Below are 21,568 nucleotides of genomic sequence, written 5' to 3' on the forward strand. Positions count from 1 at the left end.
TCACATCTCACCTCACACTTTCTCTTCCATGTGCACTGTAAAAGACATGGAATATCTATAATATATATAATAATAAATTGGACAGATAATTTATTTCATTATGACATTTAAAAAATGAATCATATTATATGAAATGTCCATTTTATGTGCCAGATTCATGAATCAATGTTTGGAATGTGGAGATATGCAAGATATGTATTAAATAAGTATTTAAGAAAACGTGAGCAGCCAGCAGGTGGCACTGCATTTTTACAATGGCATAGATGTTCCTGTGACGTTAGAGCATTCCCTTTGGGGATTATTATTGCTGTAAAAATACATGCATGTAAACAACACCAAGAAGCAGTATGTTTAACTCATACAGATCAATGATGTCTGGTTGTTTTAAGGGACGTATAGTAAAAGCTGCTGCTGATCAATATATGGCTGATCATCTCAGCACAACATTATCACACATTAGACTTAGTCTTAAGACTCCTGGACTGCATGCTTTGGCATTTTAGAGGACTATGTCAGCACAGCCATATATAACTGAAGGTCACATATTTTAATACAGCGCTCTAAGCTTTGGATGGGACAAATGCATGATGACAGCAGAGGGAAGTGTGAGGGGAATCTGTGAGAGTGAGTGACAGACAAAACCCTGCAAAGACTGTAATAAACTTTACTCCAAAAAATAAGAATGAAACAAATGGGATCTGTCAGCAATCACTCCTGAATATTCAACTCAAGGTTCACAATTTATTGAATAAATGCTTTTGCATAAGCAGAACACATGAGTATCTTACCTTGAAGAGACATTTTTTATCTTCCTTGCTTACATTGAACAGACACACAGGGAGGTGAGTAAGCTCTCATTTAATTCAACAGAATGAAATTATACAACCAGTGGTTAAAAATCAGAAATGAGTCCCATATAGGCTACATGTCTGTCACTTTAGGGGAAACAGGTTGTGCTTGTTTTACACACTCCATTCATGGGGAAATGACATTTCCTCCTATTAAAAAGGAAGCAGGATTTGGGGGGGGGGTGTAGGATGGTTGCTCTCTTGATTCAGTCCGGGTCTCTCATCCAAGCACTTCATATCAATGATACCCATGACTCCTCGTTATGTTTTAAAACTCAAGAATCAGAAATAGTCTTTTTTCCTGTATTTCTTACTAAAATAAGACAAGTCTCTTCGTGTGCTCTTCCTGAAAAGAGACTGAAACGGAGCGTGTACCTTCTGTATATGTGAGGTAACCATGGAAACTACATAATTATTATAGCAATATAACATCATCATCATATGTCATTGATCATTATGGACAATGGCAATTTCATCCTCATCCTCATCATCATCTTCATCATCAACGCAACATGTCATGGAAAAGTCATCTTTCGTCAAATCATCTGAGCGAATGGTTGAAAAAGATGAAAGGAGTTAAAAGCCGAGTGTCGTGATGAGGCTGGATATATACCGGTTTAAACAGTAACAGCACACCGACGAAAATAAGGACTCAAATAAATTATTAGGAGACGCACTACAGATCATACATCATATATCTGTGCATGGCAGGTGAACGGATGTAAAAACTCTTTTAGTTATCTCTCCAGCGCAGTCTGGAACCAAACAGAGAGAAGTCTGCATGTGAGACCACCGTGGTGACTATAGTCTCTGATGGATGGAAGGACAGATTTGAAGACAGGAGAAGAGACGTGATGTCTCCCCACTTCATTCACTCTAAATCCCGCAGCATCCTGAAAAATAGAACCTCACTTTTTCTTTTCTTTCTGGTTTTTCTTTGTCTTTCATTCTTCCCAAACCTCCACATGAGAATGTCCTAAAGCATCAACCCACAATTCTGTTAATACTGACAACCAATGGCAGAAGAGGAAGCAAGAGCGGGAACTGTTACTTCCTGTCTTCTCTTCCTTCACTGGGCCTGCACTCCCTTCCTTTCCCTTTCCCTCCCTCCTTAGAAGTCCATGGACATAGAGCGCTGCTGTGGGTCAACTATGGTGGTGCTGTTACGGGCGCTGTTGCCACGGACACTCAGGGTTCCGCAGGCTCCTGCCATCCCACCGCCGATACCTCCAGCGATGCCACTAGGCCCTGCCATGCTAACTCCTCCCCCCATACCCATCCCACCACCCATCGCCACTCCTCCTGTAATCCCCACCGCTCCACCGATTCCTCCTCCCGCGATCCCTGACACCCCCCCCATTCCTCCCATTGCTCCTCCACCCGTGGCTCCTCCTGCGCCGCGCCCGTAAATCTCGCACGGGATCTCCTCAGTGATGTGGTCTTCGATGACCTGCTGGTCGCAGTCGTGAGTCTGTGAGTGCTGCTTGTAGCCGTAGCAGCTCTTCTTGTAGCTGGCCGTGGAGTTGAACGTCTTCATGGGCGGTGGCTTGGAGAAGTCGTTGTGGTAGGACAGCTCCATGGAGCTCAGGGTGGTGCGGCTGTGCTTCATGCTGCCGCCGCCCGTGGCCACAGAGGCTTGCGAGCCGCAGTGGTGCTCGTGGACGCAGCGGGACATGGTGGAGGAGCGCCGCAGCTTGTGGAAGCTGTCAAGCTCCTCAGAGAGGTCCGCTAAGTCTGAGGATATCTCCTTGTCACGCAGGGAGAAGAGCTCGTAGTGGGGCGGGTCGAAAACCTCCTGGAATCCGGCCTTGTTGAAAACACCAGGACGCCGAGCTACAACCTTAGAAAGAGAAAGATCTGTTCAGATACGCTGGAGTAATGAGATGACATGACATTTCCACAGTGATGTGTATCAAAACAAAACATTTTCAATCAGCTCGTCATCAACAGAAATGATCCAATGATCTTTACCTAAACCTAACCAAGTAGTTTTGATGCCTGTCTGATGCACATGTTGCTTCCAACTATCATAAAATACAGATTCTTACTAGGGATGTCCAGATCCGATCATGTGATCAGAAATCGGATATGATGACGTAGTTTCAGACTCGAAATCAGGCGTTACCTCCCGATCAGGACTCAGATATATATTTATTAGGGTTATCAATGGTTCTCTGGCACGTAGTCTAGGGGTATGGTTGTTGCTTTGGGTGTGAGAGGACCTGGGTTCAAGACACGGGTGAGCTGCTTTGCAAAATTTTGTGTTTATAGTGTGCTGCAATGCGTTTTGGGCAGTTTGAAGTATTGTGGTAGTTGGTGCGGCGAGTGTCACACACACACACAAGGAGGAGAGGAAAAAAATGCCCTTTGACAGTGTGAAGGCGCAGGACAGCCAAGATAGCACAAATGATCGCAATGAGTGAGCTGCCTGTCGCCTTTGTAGAGAACCCTAAAAGTATTGGATCAGGACTCGGTATCGGCAGATACTCAAAATCAAATGACTCGGACTCGAGGGCAAAAAAACCTGATCGGGACATCCAGCAACAATGTCCAAGGCAACATGTCTTCTCACACACAGATGACGCTTTACTTTCATTTTCAGACATTGATTGTTCAGATTTAGGCATTGAAACTACCAGGTTATGTTTAGTAAAGATACGATTGAGACCGCAAGAGGGTTTTAAATAACAAAATCCAACCACTGCTGTCATTTTCTGGTGAGGTCAGACTGGCTCAGCACTTATTTTGTTGGTTAGAGTCTCTTTGTATCACACAAAATGGATTAAAGAAAGATTTATTGACTGTTGTTTTTCTTCAGATAAAGATCCCATGTGTGGGAGCTTTGAAAGTCTAATATGGTGAGAGCCAGTCAAGCAACCTGCGAGAACAGTTTGTGTCTTGCACATTTGTTTTTTTTAAGTTTGGCACCATTTATTTGTGTGAATGAACAATCATCTGAATACACAACAGTCCTCTTTATCTCAAACATGAGCTCCTCTGTGTCAAAAATACAGCACTCCCATCCAGAGTTAGCATTTTGCAAACTGCTCAGGGAGAAATCCATTACAGAGTCAGAGACACCAATTTCCTCACCCACCTCAAGACATCCATAAAGAAATACTTATTTAGTATCTTCTGGAAATAGCGAGGAATAAGAGTGAAGTTAAAAAAAATGGTTTCAGAGCATTAACAGAATGTGGGTAAACCAAAAAACAAACTATAAAACTCAAGCAAAAAGGTCAACCAAAAACCTCGAATGACAGATTACAGGTTACCTTTTTTCTCGGCTGCTTCATCTGGACCAGGATGGAGATGATAAGAAGAACAAGAACTATGCCCGACGAGACACCAATAACGGTGCCGTGGGTCTTAGTGATCTGATGGAAGAGGCCCTTAGTTCGTTTCTCTGGAGGGGGGGAAAAGAACGAGAAAGGTGAGGGTGCAAGGAAAAATAAATAAATAAGTAACGGCACAGAGACAGTCAGCTGGATGCAGTGGGCGGAAAGATGATGATCACCTTTGCAGTGGTTTTCATCCCATGGGTAGACACAGTTCTGAATCCCATTGCACACCAGAGAGTTGTTAATACACATGTTGCTGTGGCAGAAGAATGTGTTGGTTGTACAGGGAGCTGCAGGGAAAAAGACAATACACAGAGACAATGGAATTTAGAAAAAAAAGACTGTGAAAAGAACCAGAAACTGTTTTGTTGATAATAACAATAAAACAATTGTGCAGAGGCCAAATAATACAAGATAAAATATTCTTTTATAAACACTAGAGGTTCTGATGAAGACAGCGCACACATGGCCATACATCATCATTTCCTACAGACACAACATCAGGGGGGTGATGAGGGGAGGAGATGGCAGCTTCACTGAACTGCAGCTTTCATGTCAAGGGAGTCTAAGGAGCAGGAGACAGAGGGGGAGAGAAGGGGTGAGGGAGGGGACCTGGAAGGGAGAAAAACTAGGAGCAACTGAAGGGGATTGCAGATGAAGAGAAAGGCAGGGGTGGGGGTGGGGGTGTTTGAAACGGTTTCAGTTCATCATGGGGTGCAGGTGGTCAAGCAGGTGCCGTGAGACGCAGCACATTAAAGTGACTGTTAGCGTATGAACGCGATGATGGCAGAGACAGAGATGACTGGTAATTGATGCTGGCTGCTGGGCTCAGGAGATCGATGCACTGCCAGTCAGGAGGAAGGGTTGCAAGGCTGAGAGAAGGTGCAGACGCCTGTGTATTGTTAGAGACAGTCCAGGACTGCAGCAAAAGCTGACTCTTAGAGTACCTGCCAAGTGAAGCCTGCCGGCTGAAAAGCAGCTACGCCATATAGAGTGTCATTTTTTCTTTTTTTCAGGGCCTGGAAAAATGTGCAGCAGGTAGGCACTGGTTAAACAATAAGCGGTTCTAACATTCTAACCATGCTGGAGGGGTGATGGATGAGATTGTGGCAATTGTTTGAGTGGCTATTCAGTTATTGTACATTTGATGCCAGTGACTCCCTCTTACAGGATGAAGAAGACACGGGATGAGGAATTTAGAGTCCAAATAATGACCTTCATCCTAGAGGGTCCATCATCATCACCACTCAGGAGACCCTCGATAAGATCCATGACATGATCTCGACAGATTGATGAATAACACCACCACAGAGCTGGGTATCTCCCCAAACATCCATTATCCATAACAAAGTCCAACCTAAAATGCACCAGTATGCACCAGTATTGATCAAATAAACAGAATTTGTCAGGTCTCCATCTGGTAGCTGTGTACTTTTATTTTGAAAAGTTGATTTCCTGTTTTATTTTGATGGTCCTTAACTCTCCTCTTGTTTTACGTCTTCCCCTCCTCGTGTGCTCCCTCCTCCTGCTGATTACCTGCCCCGCCCTAATGTGTTTCACCTGTGTCTCGTTGTCTCCCCTGCCCTGGTTCATTTAATGTCTATGTCTTTCCTCACTGTTTTGCCAGATCGTCTTGTGTCTTACACCCCCGGTTACACATAGCCAGGTATTTTGAAAAACTAATATTTTCTTCCCTCCATTTTCCAAAATAACATTGTGCACACATCGTAGTTTTCAAAAAAGTTTCCGTTTACATTAACCAGCATAAATACCCTCCCAAGAGCCGTCATGACTAAGCCCGACCTGTAGGTGGCAGTGTAGGAAAAAGAAGAAAGCCAAGAAAGCCAATCAGAAGACTCATCGATGCAGTCTGGCTCTTTGTGTCAGAAGTTGTTCCAAAGTTGCTGAACATGGAGACCTAACATGTCTCTGCTCCTCTACACAGTAAGAGGAGCTGTATTTGCAAATGCAAACATGTAAAAAGTGCTGACACCAACAGAAATGCAAACGCTACCCGGAATGCTTCCATTAGAGGTACAACACAAAAAAGTCGCACAAACTGACGTGCAGACTGCCGCAAACTCCAAGTTCACATTGGAACACGAATACGGCATTTTCCAAAATCTCCACTTTTGCCGGAATTTTTAGAAAGAATCATTTTGAGAGGCAAAAACTGTTTATGTGTAAGTAAAAGGTGCAAACGAAGGGAAAAGTCTTTGTTTTTACAGATAACCATGTATGTGTAAACAGGGTCTTCGAGTGTTCTGGCGATTATTTCTCCAGTTACTTCCTTGGGTTTGACTTAGCCTGCTCCCTTCATACCTCTGCCTGTGTTTTTTGCCTTGGACCTTAACCTCTGCTTGCCTCCCGATTCTAGAGATTGCCTTACCATTGCTGTACTGTTGCTTGGTCGGACTGCCTTTCTGTGATTTAAACCTTGGATGGGACTTTGACCACGAGTTGCTGGCTCCATTTGTACGGTTGCCTTGTTGGACCCCCTACCAAGCCCTGTTAAAGGAACTGACTCACTACTGAATTTGAGCCTGCTTTTGTGTCCAATCTTCCTCTTGACAGAATTAGGTAGATGGAACCAACAAGGAATTATCAAGTAAAGTAAAAAAAAAACACTGTTTTCCCCAATTGTATCAAAATAACATCGTGGTCAGAAAATGTCACCATCATGGCTGCTTCCAAAATGGCAGATAAAGCCTGCTCCTTACAGTACAGCATAGTATTTAACCTCTGTCTGCCTCTTCACTACTCTGAACCATTCCCTTTCTAACATGTGTGGCAGCTGCATGCACACACACACACACACGCATGCACACACACACACACACACACAAACGTACTCTGAGTCTTTATCAAAGCTGAAGACAGACTGTGGTTTGCTCCACCAGCTTCACCCCCTGCTCAAAAGTCCACTGTGATGAGGGCTCTGAGCCTCCACCTCCCTGTCCCTGCCTGATTCCTTTTGCCTCCGGGCTAAATGAGTTTGACACAGGCACATATATATGCGCATGTATAAGTGAAAAGAGCGTGCGTGTGTTGGAGTGTCCTCAGCATCCATCTCCCCGTGAGCCTGCGGTGGAGGTCGCTCCTCCCTACACGTCACATCCAAACCGATTATGTTTCTCCCGCCTTCAAAATGTAGCTTCTCACAGGGTGTCACCAACGCATCACCCTCTTACCCTCACAGCTCACATCTAATGTATGCACTCAGCTCTTAATGCGCCTGCTTTACATGTCTTCTGCTGAAAGATTAAAACATATTTAGAATGACTGAGTGCGAAAGGCAAAACTCATCTTGGTCTTTGAGTGACAAAGATTAATGGCTGCCTCTGACCTCTGAGTACACTGTGATCCTTCGCTGACTCCGACTAAATAAAGTTTGGGAGCATTCTTCAGACTTCTCCGAGATGAACTGTGTGATCAGAATTAATGAGGATCCAAATGGTCTTAAGGACTCTCTGAGTTAAAAAAAAAAAAAAAAAGAACTCCCTTGCAGCTAAATTTAAAAGCCATTACATTCTGACTGCAATGGTTATGGCTTTGCTGATGAAAACAACATTAGCATTCACCCAGGGTTTGGGAGAGTGCGCAGGAGAATGTAGCAATTAATATCTCAGTCTATTCAGGCATTTAATGAAAATATTACAGTGTGCTAGCAAAAAAAAAAGTTGTTTTCTAGATGGCAATTTCTGGTACTTGATGTGCAACCATTCACAGTGTTTCTTCAAACGTTGCCTTGTCCATTTAAAAAGAATGATGCAAAATGTGTAATTATGTCCAGTAGATCCATTAACCTACTCTTTTCTTAAAAAAAAAATAGCTAAATCAGTTTCCATTTTCCTGCTGTAAGTGACCTATTATCAGCACAGTGTGATGCTGTGACATGCATATCCAGAAATGATTTGATGCTTTTTAGTTATTTCAAAATAAATAAATAAATAAATAAACAATGCTGGAGTAAATAATTGGTTTTCTCATATCTGTGCTCCAAAACATGGCAGAGTGTAATTAGCCTTCTTCGCTGAAATGGCACTTCAGCGTCTGCTGGTGACTACTGATGCAAATAGAAAGCAGGACCTCATAAATCAGCAGTTCGTGTGTCTGTTTAAGTGTGTGGGTGGATAATGTAGCAGGTTCTGGGTGTTACAGTTAAGTAAAAATAGTTTCAGAGTCATTAGAAGTAAATTAGAACTGCATTTTGTCTATCAGTGATCTCACAGCACATCACGGCATACTCAGGCCAAACGCTAATAGCTGATGTAACACATAGTGTTTGTCTTTGTAGGAAAAGTGACACTAGCGTGATTTGACATAAATATATAGTGAAACATGATAAGAAAATGTATCCCACAAGGCCTGAGTTGTGAAAAATAAATGGCACTCACGGTCAGTAAATGAGGTGAAGAGCATGCGGAAGCGGCTGAGTCGGCTCTTCTCGTCCGCCCACATCCGCACCACTCCCACGCCGCTATCCAGCATGATGTCATTGGCCACCGTGCTGCAGAACTTGGCCTTGAGGTTCTCGATGGCGCTGCTGCCGTCGTACACGGCCACAAAGTTCTTCTTGCACTCGTTGGAGTGCTCCATCTGGTATTCCATGAAGCGCAGGTAGATCTGCAAACAGAGGTGGGACAATTAAATCAAACTGAGAGGCAAACAACATCCACAGCAGATCATCGCTTCACCTCACAGCTGATAAACCATCATCAACTTTCTATGTGAGCAGAAGCTTGACAAAATATGCAGTGGTGATACACTCATATCCAGCCTGCTCATACTCCTCAGAGAACGCTGCAGGGATGGAAGCTAGTGAGCCCCAAACAAGTCAGGCCTGAGAGTAAAAAAAAGCTATTTTTGAGTTTGACAGGTGCTTGTCAGAAATGTTTTTTAACTACCCCATTAAGCCATGACAGTGAGGCAGAAGGAGCAACATCATAACCTAAGCTGCAGCAATTCAGGCATCATTTGTTGCATCATTTATACACATTCATACAATATTACAGGTCTAAAAATGCTTTTTGAAGAGCCCTAAAGGCACATCATGAAAAAAAATGTTGATCGCAGCAGACAAGAGCTTCAGCACATTCAGCCCTCAACACCTGTGAGCGGGCATCAGTGACGCCGCCGCTCTGTTCCTTCAGCTTCACTGACCTAACGTCTGACTTGCAAACTGCTAAATTCAGATCATCTTCACTGCTGCACATGCTGGGCTAGTGAAATGACTGCAGGGGACTGCAATTGTGTGTGTGTGTGTGCGTGAGTCATACATGAATGTTTACACAGGCATAAAATATTCTTTGCACTGTATGTATATACGCTTATAATGTGTGTGAGCAATTGTATGTGACAGTATATTACATAATTTCCCGTTTTGTACTCAATTAGGTGTGCGTACATGGGTATATTGTGGCCACTGAGCAGCGCAGGAGTGTGGATGACTCATTTAGAGGGAGGGGGAGGAGGCAGGGCAGCAATGAATCAAGGCTACCCAGGTCATGGTTGTGATTTCAATGAGATTTTTTTGATATGTAGTCATAAATATCTGAACTATACTCACTGGGCTTGACTTTTAAAATATACTCAAGGATCTCCAAGGCCGTATATTTTTTAAATAAATCTTGCCTTCACTGCCTTTTCCCATGCTGCGCAGTCACACACAGCTCATACTGTGTATTAAATTACCAACACAATACAAGAACACTCACAGGCTGACATGCATCAGACTGACATGTATGCTTGATTGTTTTCCATGTCAGAAAGGTATTTTAAAGGCGACGACGGAAAAATTGGGAACAAATCTATTAGCTGGAGTTCTTCACTACCATAAATACTGTCGTCAAGACAGACTGCTGTTAAGGTGAAGCCCTGGATCAACCGTACTGACAGAAAGGAGAGTACAATGATACACAGGGTGACTTTCTTCACACCTTATCAGAAATTCTGAGCAGTTTCATTTCTTGTTTGTATTCTGAGCGCCGCCACTGCTTCAGCTCTGTGCACTTTTGCAAGCCTTCATGGAAAAATTCTAAATTACCTCTTTTTTTTCTTTTCTTTCCCAGATGACTATTCAGATCTATTCTGGGACTGACTGCAGGTGTTGAGATGTGTTTCTGTTCATATGGTTCAGCTCAGAATCATCCACACGGTTATTTTGGTGTTTAGATTCATTAGAAAACATTAGCGATCTAAATAAATAATCTGAGCCGAGGTGTGAACGGAGCATTAGTGTTTTTATATTCCACTGAGCAGGATGAGTAACAACATCCTTCAGTGTCACAGCAGTTTTGTTTTTTGATGAGATGTATAAACATCCTTGAATAATTTGTTCCACCTGAAAGATTCTATGTGTGAGAAATGTAGGAGTGTTAAATCACTTGATATTATCTATAATGAGAAGAGATTATTACATAGCATCTCCACCCATTTTAACTGCCTGTGACAATCCCAAAGAAAGAACTCTGGCAAATTATACTCCCTCCTAAGTGCCTAGCCTCCCACGTTAGCATGATGTAAAGGCACACAGCAAATGGAAACTAATTATTGTTGTGTAACAAACATTTTAATAGTGATCTGCTGTGCATTTGTTGCTGGTGTAACATTGAACTTTACTGACATTGTACTTATGTTTGGGTAAACAGAGAAATAAAACGCCTGCTGTTTTCATAACAGTGCGGATGACAGTAAGCAGATGTAGAATTTATATTTATTGGACAGATGTCCAGGATGTGTGCTTTGTGCACAGTCAGGGTCTCTCCTCCACTCCGCTCCCAGCTCATTTTTTAAATATGTAACATCCAGTATGTTACGTTATTAACTGTGTCCTCTCTCCTGTTGTTTTATGCTTCTCTCTCTCTCTCTTTTTTATCTTCAGAGCTGCATGTTGACCTGCAGCCCATTGTTTACTGTCTAACCTATCTTTACAATACTAGTACATTTATCCAACAATACAATAGGATTACCTCTCACACACACTACTGAAATATTCAAACCTTACTTGTGTGAGAGCATTTCAGCAGTGTGTGTGTGAGAGGTAATTCTGAATAATGTCCCTGACAGCCTCTCATACTTATGAGTCAGGTCCTGCTCAAGGTTTCCTCCTGTTAAAGGGAAGTTTTTTTATTTTTTATTTTTTGCCACTGTTGCCTTAACTGGCTGCTCAGTGGTCAGGCTCTGTGCTTTAAGTGCCATACAGACAATTTTGATTTTAAAAGGCACCATACAAATAAAATTTAATGGCTACAGGTCTCACTATGCAGGTGTAGTAGAGTCTATGCAGTAACAGTGCAGGTGCACTAGAATTATACTTTGACTTTGATCAAAACACCCAAAACGCACCCAGACTGTTGATGTAGCTATATTAATAAAGTATTTCCAGATACATGTGGCTATATATAAGTTGTAAAGAGGTTTGAAAGCACCATAAACAGGTTGAAGGTGGTTAAAGAGATGCATGGCACATCATCACTGACCTTAGAATGAGGAGGAGCCCTGATGGTCCAGATACAGTCCAGAGCATCACCAGGCTTCACTCGCTCTTCCTCATCCACCTGACTGGAGCGAATAATGCCGTCCCATCCACCGATTTCAAACTGACAGTCTGCAGAGAGAGAGAGAGAGAGAGAGAGGAAGGAATGTGGTGCAGAGGGAAAGGAAAAAGAGAAGGATAAAGCATAAAGAAGTTGAAAAAGAGGTCACATGGAGGTGCATTAGGAAACAAAATAGTGGAGGAAATAGGTAGAACAGGAGAAGAAAGAGGAAAAGCATCATTATGAGAGGGAAAGATGATGGATTTTATTAAGAAGTGAAAAGGATTTGAGGTTGAATTGAAGTGAGTATAGAGGATTAGGACAAAGGACAATAGGAAGACAGAGGAACAAAGGAAGAAAGACAGTGAGGAGAAGAGCGAGATAAAAGAGGTGTGGTGTGTGTTCCTTCATGTGTTCATATCTGCACTTGTGTGTGTGTGTGTGTTCCTACATCCTTTCACTTCATATACAATTGTGCACTTGTCAAGGTACATTTGCACATTCAGCATTCACGTCAGACCCACAGATAGCCCCCGGTAAGCTTCTGAGCACAAGAGGAGATCTTCAAAAAGGATCCTACACAAACCTGCGGAATACTGAAGAGCTTACCTGGGATGGGGTTTAGCAGTCCGCCCACGTGCAGATGGAAATCAGGGTCTGAAATGATAAGATTTGGGAGGCACATTACTCTCAATCCACACAGAAGAAATAGGTAAGCAGGGAACACAAGATAAGATCCCATTAAGGCAGGCCAGATAAAGCAGAAAGGGGTCTGTTTGAAGGTAATATCTGCCGTCTGATGGGAGACACTGATTTCCAGGCACATTGGGTTTAGATTTCAGAGGCCCTGATGTTCAACTTGTGTCTGGTGAAATGAGTCTTGTGATGTTTAGAAAAACTGAAACCCCCCTCTGGTGACCCTCTGGATATTCAGCCATTCATTCTGTCATCTCCTACTGGTAATGAACACAAACAACAATGTAACAAACACTGAGATCAGATTTATGATATGGCAGTTCTTTGTAAGAGCTCAGATCCTGTTCTCCACGGATCTTACTGCAAACCTTTGATGTGTACAGACATTTTCACAGTCAGACGTGTCATGGATCCAACAACATAAATACGATTTGGTTGTCTCCACCTGCAATGAAGGTGTACTTGATGCGGAAACCGAGGCCTTCCAGCTCCTCGTCACTGGTGAACTTGATCCACATGAAGCGTCCCGTTGACGTGACGATGCCCGGGTTCTTCCCTCCGCAGAAGCGGTCGATGAGCGGCGAGAAGCCAAAAGGCCCGTCACGTATTTCGATGTGATCAAAGCGGCACTCGAACGACGGTTCGATGTAGTAATTCTTATCAAAAGCCAGCTGAATCCTCTGTCTGGGGAGAGCTTTGGCAAACAGGAAGGGAAATGAAACAAAGGGAGAAAATCCATGAAAAGGAGGAAATTAAAATTTGCTTTTTGAAGGACAAAGGAATAAATCAAAAAGCAGAGGCAAATGGTTAATCTGGATGTTGAAGTTGAGCTCCCAAACTTTGCCTCAAACTTAGATTCATGCTACTACAGATTGAATGAGGACTCAATGAGGACCTCCTGCCATAACTAATGAAGCATGTGAACACAGAGGATGTCCACTTCACATGAAAAGGTTGGAAGGTCTACTGCCTCTCGACTCAAATTCAAACAACCATGACCGAAATCACAGCTTGAACCCAATAAAATAACACACATTGCACTTCATTAAATTCAAACTTGGTAAAAACAATGATCACCAAGAGTAAAATGTACTCCACTTGTTGTTGTTTTTGATTTGGTTTGTGCCTTCCAGTCGTGGTAAACAACATCATAAGCCAATTTCTGAAGCATGAGAGAACAGAACAGGCCCATAATTTTCTTTCAAACACTGCACGCACACTGCACGCATAATACACACAGTTATTTGAACACACAGCACTCACACGAGCCTAGACAGCCTGACAAGTCAGCATTGCTGTCTGCCTCTGACTGCATGAACATTGCCATCACAGCATAAGCTGCAGTTCATAAGTTCATCTGTCATGCAAATCCACATGATTGTGTAAATACAGAATGGACACAGTGCATTAATACCATTACAGCTCCACACATACAGAGAGGTAATGTTTTTGCAAGAGCAATTCATGCCTGCCTAGGGAGATGAATCATACTAAATAAAGATGAAGAGAGTGAGGGGGTGGGGTCTGAATCATCTCAGGCTGGAGGAAGCTAAGCATGTCCCCGAAAAGAGAGGACAAAAAAAAACAAAAAAAAGAAGCGAGGTCAGGGCTGGTACATGTGAATAGCAGTGTGTGCAAATGAAGTCAAATAATACCGATCCTTCTCTCTCTGTATGAATGTACTCCCTTTCTGCTTGAGTGAGCAGCTTGTATGCCTGCACTTCCTGCTATGTGTGTGTCAGTTCCCTGGTGTGTTGAGTCTCATTTTCCAACACACACACACATTCACATTCACATGTGGCACAGCTTGATACAAAAAGAGCAAAATGTATAATCAGTCCATCTATTGAGATGATGAACTCTGGGACGTGACACAATCAATGAGCATCACTAACCCACAAATTATGATTACAAAGCTATCTGATTAGCTCTTATACCGAAACGTGTGGCCTCTCTGTCTGTCTCTGTGAGAAGCTGAATAAAAAGGCTCAAGCATAGCTCGGATGTGAAAATGACTAAGGCCATTCACGACCTAATAATAGCAAATGATAGGTTCCATCTGTGGTGTCCCAGACCCACTTGCACACACCAGTGGGCTGCCGCTGATGGAGTCACGGCTTATTCATCAACAATTGTCCTAGTCTTTGTCCACAGGGGGAGCACTTGAGCCATAATCCGTTTCCCTGAAAAGTACCACTTAACTCACAGCTCATCTGAGAGAAAGGCTGTACTGTAACTTCACGGACAAACAGTTCATCAATTTGGAAATCACATCAACCAATATCCCAGACCTCATCTCCTATACAGCCACTAATGACGCTTTCCATTATGTTTTCCCCCCCGCGCGACGGGCCACCAAACCACTGATGGATGTGATATTTCTGGTAAACACTAAAGCTGACAAGGACGCTTACAATTCATTGATATGCCACCAAAGCCGAATTGTGTAGCAGATGTTCATTTCTTTTATGTTTCCTTCAATAGCTGAATCTTTTGGCACACAATACAGATGAACATGGCACTACTACTGATTAGGCCAGAAGTCACAGACTACCCACAATGCGCCGCTCTCCATCATTTTCAAAAGGGGTTTGTGTCTGCGCAGGGAAACAAACTGGGGATGGCTCATTCGGAAAATGTCAGGCTGATTGCCTGCCAGCGGAGGAACAGAAAAATCAGATAGGGGCGAGGTTATATAAAACAATGTCAGTCAGACTAATGACATTCACAGAAGGAGGCAATATGCTGAAAGGCAGGAAAGTGTGTCAGCTGATCTGAGGGTGAAGCAATTCAGGTGTGAAAGGACCAGCCTTTACCTTCCAGGATGTAAACACACTCCTTGTTGGGAGGGTAGGTATTGGGGTAGTTTGGCGACATGAACACTCCGCCGTTGATGTTGCGCACCCACGTGCCGCATTCGTTCTGGTTAGGGCTCTGGTCGCCATGTTCGGTCTGCTGGGAATCTGGAAACAGAAAGGCAGAGAGAGGAGGGGGACACATGGGTTAATGTGTCAGGGGGGAGGAGGGGATCAATGAGGAAATGATTGAAAAAAAGGCAGACAGGGGGATAAAGAGAAAATTAAGAAATTAAGAAAAAGACTCCTTTGTCCCATGATACATGCAGAGATAAGACCCCCTCCTTCCTTCCTGACTGGTTCAATACATGTGAAAGAACTTACCTTTAGTTCTCTGTGCCAGAGCGAAACCCTCTTCTATTAGAAAGAAGAGTATCCACGCTGTAAAAACACAGATATGATGCATTAGCCACAGGTGACATGATGCTGCATGTTAAAATGGAAATCACTGAGAATGAGTATATGCTGCCGTATTGATTTCACCTGCCCTTGATGAATAGCAAGTACGACAGAGATCGATGCCATTTTTAAGTAAATATCTGATGGAAGTGCTGCTGCTGAGCAAGGAAAAGAGGAGCTGTGCGAGGAACCGTAATGAGATGGTGTGTGGGCGCTGTCTCTATAATACTACTGTATGCACAGGACACAATAACAACCTCGTCAATAGAAAAACAGCCATAAAAAGGACGGGATGAATCATTGTGTAAATAAAAGACACTTTAAGAGATACTGAGTGCTGGAGATGTGGAGAATGAATGCCTGAATGCTGAATACATCAGTGAAACGCAGAGCTGCATCTGCTTTCAAAAAACAGCAATAATCTGAGAATTTGACTGAGAAAATTGAAGAACTGAAGAGCTACATTCAACTACAAAGCAAAAAAGTGACTGCAGTGTACGCTTTGGCACTGAAAAGACTGCTAGCAGGTGATATACCTGTATGTATGTGCATGCAGTAAAAGCACTGCTAAGATTAATGTATATGTCAGGATTATCGGAGCTAAACATATCATTGATTATAGCTTAACAGTAGAATTATTGGCAGCAGAAGTTTCGAACCATCAACTCTCATTCAAAGCTTGGGACTCTAACCTACTAATCTGCAGCCTCTGGGCACCAAACACACAAAGTATTAGCAGAAAAAAACAGGATTACAGCACTGATGAGAAGACAGGCGTCTGGCCAGGGCAGGGCTACACACACAATAAATGAAATATGTTATGCTCTACAATGATATCTGCACTGAGGGCGAGCATGTTACAGCTTCTGACACTGTCTTGCTCCGATAAGCCGTCATAGACCTGATCCCCACAGAGTTCATAATAGGTTGGCCTGCTCACATCGAATTAGAGAGCGAGCATGAGCCTGGCACGTTGCATAACGGCACCCAGGAAGGAAGGAAGGATGGAGAACAGAGAGAGAGAGTCATAATGAAGAAGAATGCTAACATAAGCTATGAAACAGCTGCACCAGAGAGCATTTATGTTTGAATCTTTTTGAATGGACTCGCTCTGAAATGCAGACATGGCCTCCAGGCACCAAGATCCTCATTACTTCTATCTCCTTTATCTTGTAATCAAGTAGGTGGGAGTATGAAGTACCACAGGCATATTTGAAAAACCAGACCACCCAGATTCAACATTTTTTTTTTTTCACATGACATGCCTGCGTCTAAATTTGAGTTATGACAGGAACAGCGTGAACTGCAGCTTCTTCCATCTCAACCTTTTTTTTGTTAGGAATATTAACATTTTTTAAAATAAAAATAGCTTTTAGGATGGTTTTACCTTTGAAAATGACAAAGTGCGTCTCAAGCTTATCAAGTTACATAATTTATCCCGGCACTTGTACCAATATAAATAAATCACAAACTGGAGTTGCAGCCACTGTCACTTCACCATTAGGAGGAAGACTCGTGAGCGCATCCAAGATGGGCGAAGAAGGATCATTTTAACAGATTAAAGAAAAAGTCAGTCGATGGGCTCTTAAAACATTATGTTACTCTTTAAACAACACTTAGTTCAGTGAAGCTAAACATAAATAAAAGCCTACCAATGGCCTCAGTCACACAAACAGCCCTATTGCCCTAAATAGTAATCATGGCCTTAATTAGGTCAATTTGATGTAAATTACAAATACACACCAGCTACAAATAAGTAACTAAACATTTAATAAGAGATTTCATTGCAGTAAAACCACTAAAAAGAAGCATATAAAGGAGAAATAAAGTTAAAGTTAAAGGAAGAATCACTGTGATCTGTGATCTGCAGTGGGAGTGGTGCCAGTGCCAGGGGTGCCAGCTGGATCAATAAACTCATTTACAAGGATGGAAGTACCGTTGGTCAAAACCCTGGATACGTTTGAGTCAGAGCAGAGCAGGTCACTGAACAAACCCGCTCCTCCATCACAGACCATCCATCCACACACCCACCTCCATGACACAGAGACCACGGAGCTCATTTTCCACATGTAACACTCCACAGCTCACAGCTATGTGACGGCGGCTGAACACACTCCTGCACATTGGGCCGTCTAATCGGAAATTGCACATTATTTCTGTCATTCAGTGTGTTCTTGTAAAGATCTAACATTCTGTTTTTTTATAAACCTATAAATAAATATTTTTAAACTAAATTCTAGTTTAAGTTTCTAGTTTTATAGGCCTTCATAAACAATAAACAAGCTGAACTGGAAAACATGCAATAGAAACAAAAGAGTTTCAGATTGTCTCACACACACACTGGCCATCAGGAGTGTTTGGCATTAATCCAGCACTGTGATCCTACGGCACTTTCTCCATACATAAATTAACATTTTTAAAACAGCTGTTTGGTTGGTTGTCATAGCAGCATACAAGTAAATATAGTAAACCCTGAGCACGGCTTGTGAGATTTCTCAGTAACTGTCCCTCTCGGCATCACCCTGCTATGAGAGCTACATGGTAAGCAGCGAGAAGTTTCCAACCAGGGAGCTTTCCTGAAGGCTTCTTTAAAGGTTCTGAAATGCTGCTTTGGATCCATTCAGTGATCCATTATGTCAATGGTGTTTTATTTGTGAGGTCATCCAACAAGCTGTGCATGTAGAGGCAAAGTGATCCAGATGAGGTGCTGGTAACCTACAACTCCCAGAACAGCTGTCAGCTCCGTCACGCTGTCTGAACAGCAGGCTTTTCAAGAGTGAGAGGACTGGGGCGGTGCTAGGTGAGGTTCCTTTTCTGGGATTAACTGGCGGTGAACGATCACTGGCAAACTTTTCCTTTATGTACATCCACTGATAAAGCCGAGTCGACTGTGCAAGTTGTTGGTAATGTTGGAGATAAACAGTGGAAACTGTCAACTGTCACAAAAGCAAGTGGATCCAAGGCCGGGAATCCTCTGCTCCAGCTCCACCTGAGTGACATATGGCTAACCTACTGGACGTGCTCTAGCCATGAGCAGAACCTCTCTGGTTTTGGCTGAGTACAGACAGACATACGTATTGCACATTTTCCAGGCGTACGTTGGCTTCTGATAGCTGTCCATGTGGTCGCCGTCTTGGAACACAGCATTCTGGCACCATTGCATCATGAAGGTCAGGTGCCACCAGGGCATGGAGAAAATTGCTTCCCAGAACAACCCCCCCCCCCCAACACACATATCAGATCAGAGAGGCAAAGCTATAGGAGCACAGACTCAGATCAAATGCACATGTAAGACTAACGCTGAATGAAAATCTGGGCTGTGTTTTTGTAGACTGGTCTGATAATTGTCCCAATTTGCCACAGCTGTGGGTGTGTGTGTCCTGCGGCACACCCAGGAGGAGTGTGCACATAATTAGTACAAATGGGCACCAAGCTGAAACATTGTCCTGCTGAGGCCCTTAAATATGGGATTATCTATCTATCTATCTATCTATCTATCTATCTATCTATCTATCTATCTATCTATCTATCTATCTATCTATCTATCTATCTATCTATCTATCTATCTATCTATCTATCTATCTATCCACACATTGCTGCTGCGGTGATCTGCCACCAAAGCGTCCACACCGCCTCGCTGCACACATCAAGACTCATCGCAGCCGTGCGCCGCCGCGCGTGCCTCAGGTGTTGATGGCGCGAGACAGTAGTGTGGCTCGAGCGGAGCAGGAGTCGCTCTAACAGCAGCACGCGCGGCGCAAGGCTGTATACGTGCAGGGAGCGCGAGACATCTGCGCCTGGCTCCAAAAAAACTTGGAGCGCGTCCTCCGCCACAGAGAAGGAGCGATCCACCCTGATTTATAGAGCAGCCGCCGCGATAAGCGTTAATCTGCCTCTGTTAACATTTAGAGGGACATTTGTGACCAAAGCTGCTTTTCAGATTGATGGATAACAGTCTGTTGCAGGGTATTTGTGACAGATTCTGACGCTTATTATTGGAATAACTGAATGTTTTCCCGATGGCTTTTTGACCTTTGCTGTCCATGATCATCATGAATCAGAGTATAGGCTGGTGAGCTGGGCGCCTTAAAAATCCATTACAGAATAATATTTTATTTTATTTTATTAAACTCAGAAGATCGAACCAATCTTCTGATCAGTTCTGGGTAGCAGAGGAGCTGTTGGTGGGGGTTCCAATGTGTCCAATAAAGCAAAAAGGAAGCACTTATAAGACAAATGAGCCAAGACAGAGGAAGGATGTAGCAGACAGCAGAGAAACGCGTCCTCGTTTTGCACAATAATGAGAAAAGCGTGATTTTTTGCTGCCAGCGCTTTGTGGTGACATCCACTGACTTACAGTGAGCTCTGGTAAACATACAAAATGTCACAATTAAAAACATTTATTCAAAATGAATCGATTAGTTGCATGCCCACCGGTACCGGACCTCTGTGCGCACCACGGAGGCTCGGGCGGTCCGTGTGCTGCTACTCACCTCTGTGCATCTCCTCTTACGGTGTGGTTCCAAATCCCAAAAGCACCTTTCTAGAAACGCCTTCCTATTCCCTCCATTGCATGATTCCACGAGGCTCTTCACAAAATCCAACTTTTCTCCAACAACAGTAAATCCATTACGCAGAGCCGCGCTCCAAGGAGCCCGCAGCACCAAGCCTTTCTATTCTTCTCTCCGGTGATCCCGCTGCGTGTGGCTGCTAGATGAACGCTGCTGCGAGCCTTTCAGCCAGGCATCACTACTGCAGCTTTCACTTGGACCACGGAGGAGATGACATGTGTGTGTGGTGGGGGAAAAGGACCGATCCAGACCGGGCTGACGCGCTATGGGAGAATGTATCCAAAAGACGCAGGCGGATGGAGAGAGAGAGAGAGAGAGAGAGAGAGAGAGAGAGAAGGATGGAGAGCATATACGGAGGAGGACAGAAGCAGCAGCAGCAGCAGCCGGAGCGAGCAGAGGAGGAGAGTCCTTCTCTGTCTGCTCTCCGCCCGTGTCTGAACTAAGAAACGCTCCTGAACGTGGCTCATTTAAGCCGTGGGCGCTGCTTACATCAATGAGTGGCTTTTCATGAGCAGCGTCAAATCACACACAACCAACAGCACGTTTCCGGTTAAGGCTTTCAAAATAAACTGGTGAACTTGTTGCAACTTTAAAAAAAGAAACACCAGAGTTTATTAATAAGTGTATTTATGATCTAAAAACAAAAGAAAAACTAAATCAACTGCTGGAAAAACAATGAGTTTGAATACGTGGGCATATAAACACAAATCCATAATTGCTCTTATTCGTTATAAAAGATCATTTTATTTTGCTAAAATGTTCAATAAACATAACATAAATACAACAACATAAACCATATTTGACACTATTGATCCATCTTGATATATTAACTTGATATTTATTGTAAATATCTTGAAAAGATCTTTAAAGCTTTGCTTGTGGAGGACGGCTCCTATTCCATGCTTTTATTTTGTAGGCTAGATGTTCTAGTTTCCGGTTCTGTCATGGCTTTCTCTGCAGAGCTTAACACAGCGTGTAGCGCACCACCTACTCCTTGCTTTAAGACTCCCTCCGTCTCTCTCCATCAACCTCACACACTCACTCACACACAGCTCTGCTGCTGACTACCAACACTGTGCGTCACAGTGTAAGGTCCCCATGTTTTGCCTCAGTGATCTTCTTAAAAGGCTTCTTACTCTCTGCATGCATAATGTATACAGAGTGGCTCCTGTAGTGTGGGGGGGTGCAGAGGGCCCATAGGGGTTGCTCAAAGGAACCTTCGGGGGTTCATTGGAAAACTAAAGGCATTTTAATTCCACCGCTGCTTCAAATGCTCCAAATTCAGATAATGAGAGCGTACAGGGATTGTTTTGAATGTAA

The 21,568-nt window shown here is 43.3% G+C and overlaps 1 protein-coding gene across 1 annotated transcript; it reads right to left on the bottom strand.

Annotated features, from left to right (window-relative positions):
• Nucleotides 1–985: 985 nt before the first annotated feature.
• On the bottom strand, nt 986–20,660 carry neto2a (neuropilin (NRP) and tolloid (TLL)-like 2a). The gene is made up of 10 exons (XM_028402037.1): nt 20,171–20,660; nt 15,603–15,659; nt 15,240–15,386; nt 12,869–13,117; nt 12,337–12,384; nt 11,671–11,798; nt 8,587–8,815; nt 4,366–4,479; nt 4,124–4,254; nt 986–2,688 (listed from the first exon to the last, which is right to left on the bottom strand). The coding sequence occupies exons 1-10, from the start codon at nt 20,178–20,180 to the stop codon at nt 1,960–1,962; spliced, it is 1,842 nt and encodes a 613-aa protein (XP_028257838.1). The 5' UTR covers nt 20,181–20,660; the 3' UTR covers nt 986–1,959.
• Nucleotides 20,661–21,568: the final 908 nt, after the last annotated feature.

Source organism: Parambassis ranga, chromosome 3 (genome assembly GCF_900634625.1).
Source record: "Parambassis ranga chromosome 3, fParRan2.1, whole genome shotgun sequence".
NCBI classification, from domain to species: domain Eukaryota; kingdom Metazoa; phylum Chordata; class Actinopteri; family Ambassidae; genus Parambassis; species Parambassis ranga.

What these genes read in the sequence shown, in the direction of transcription:
- neto2a (XM_028402037.1), bottom strand. An exon ending in GTGTGTTTACATCCTGGAAG is followed by an intron (nt 13,118 to 15,239) that starts GTAAAGGCTGGT and finishes TGTTTGCCAAAG; the next exon opens with CTCTCCCCAGACAGAGGATT. An exon ending in GGATGAAAACCACTGCAAAG is followed by an intron (nt 4,255 to 4,365) that starts GTGATCATCATC and finishes CCCCCCCTCCAG; the next exon opens with AGAAACGAACTAAGGGCCTC.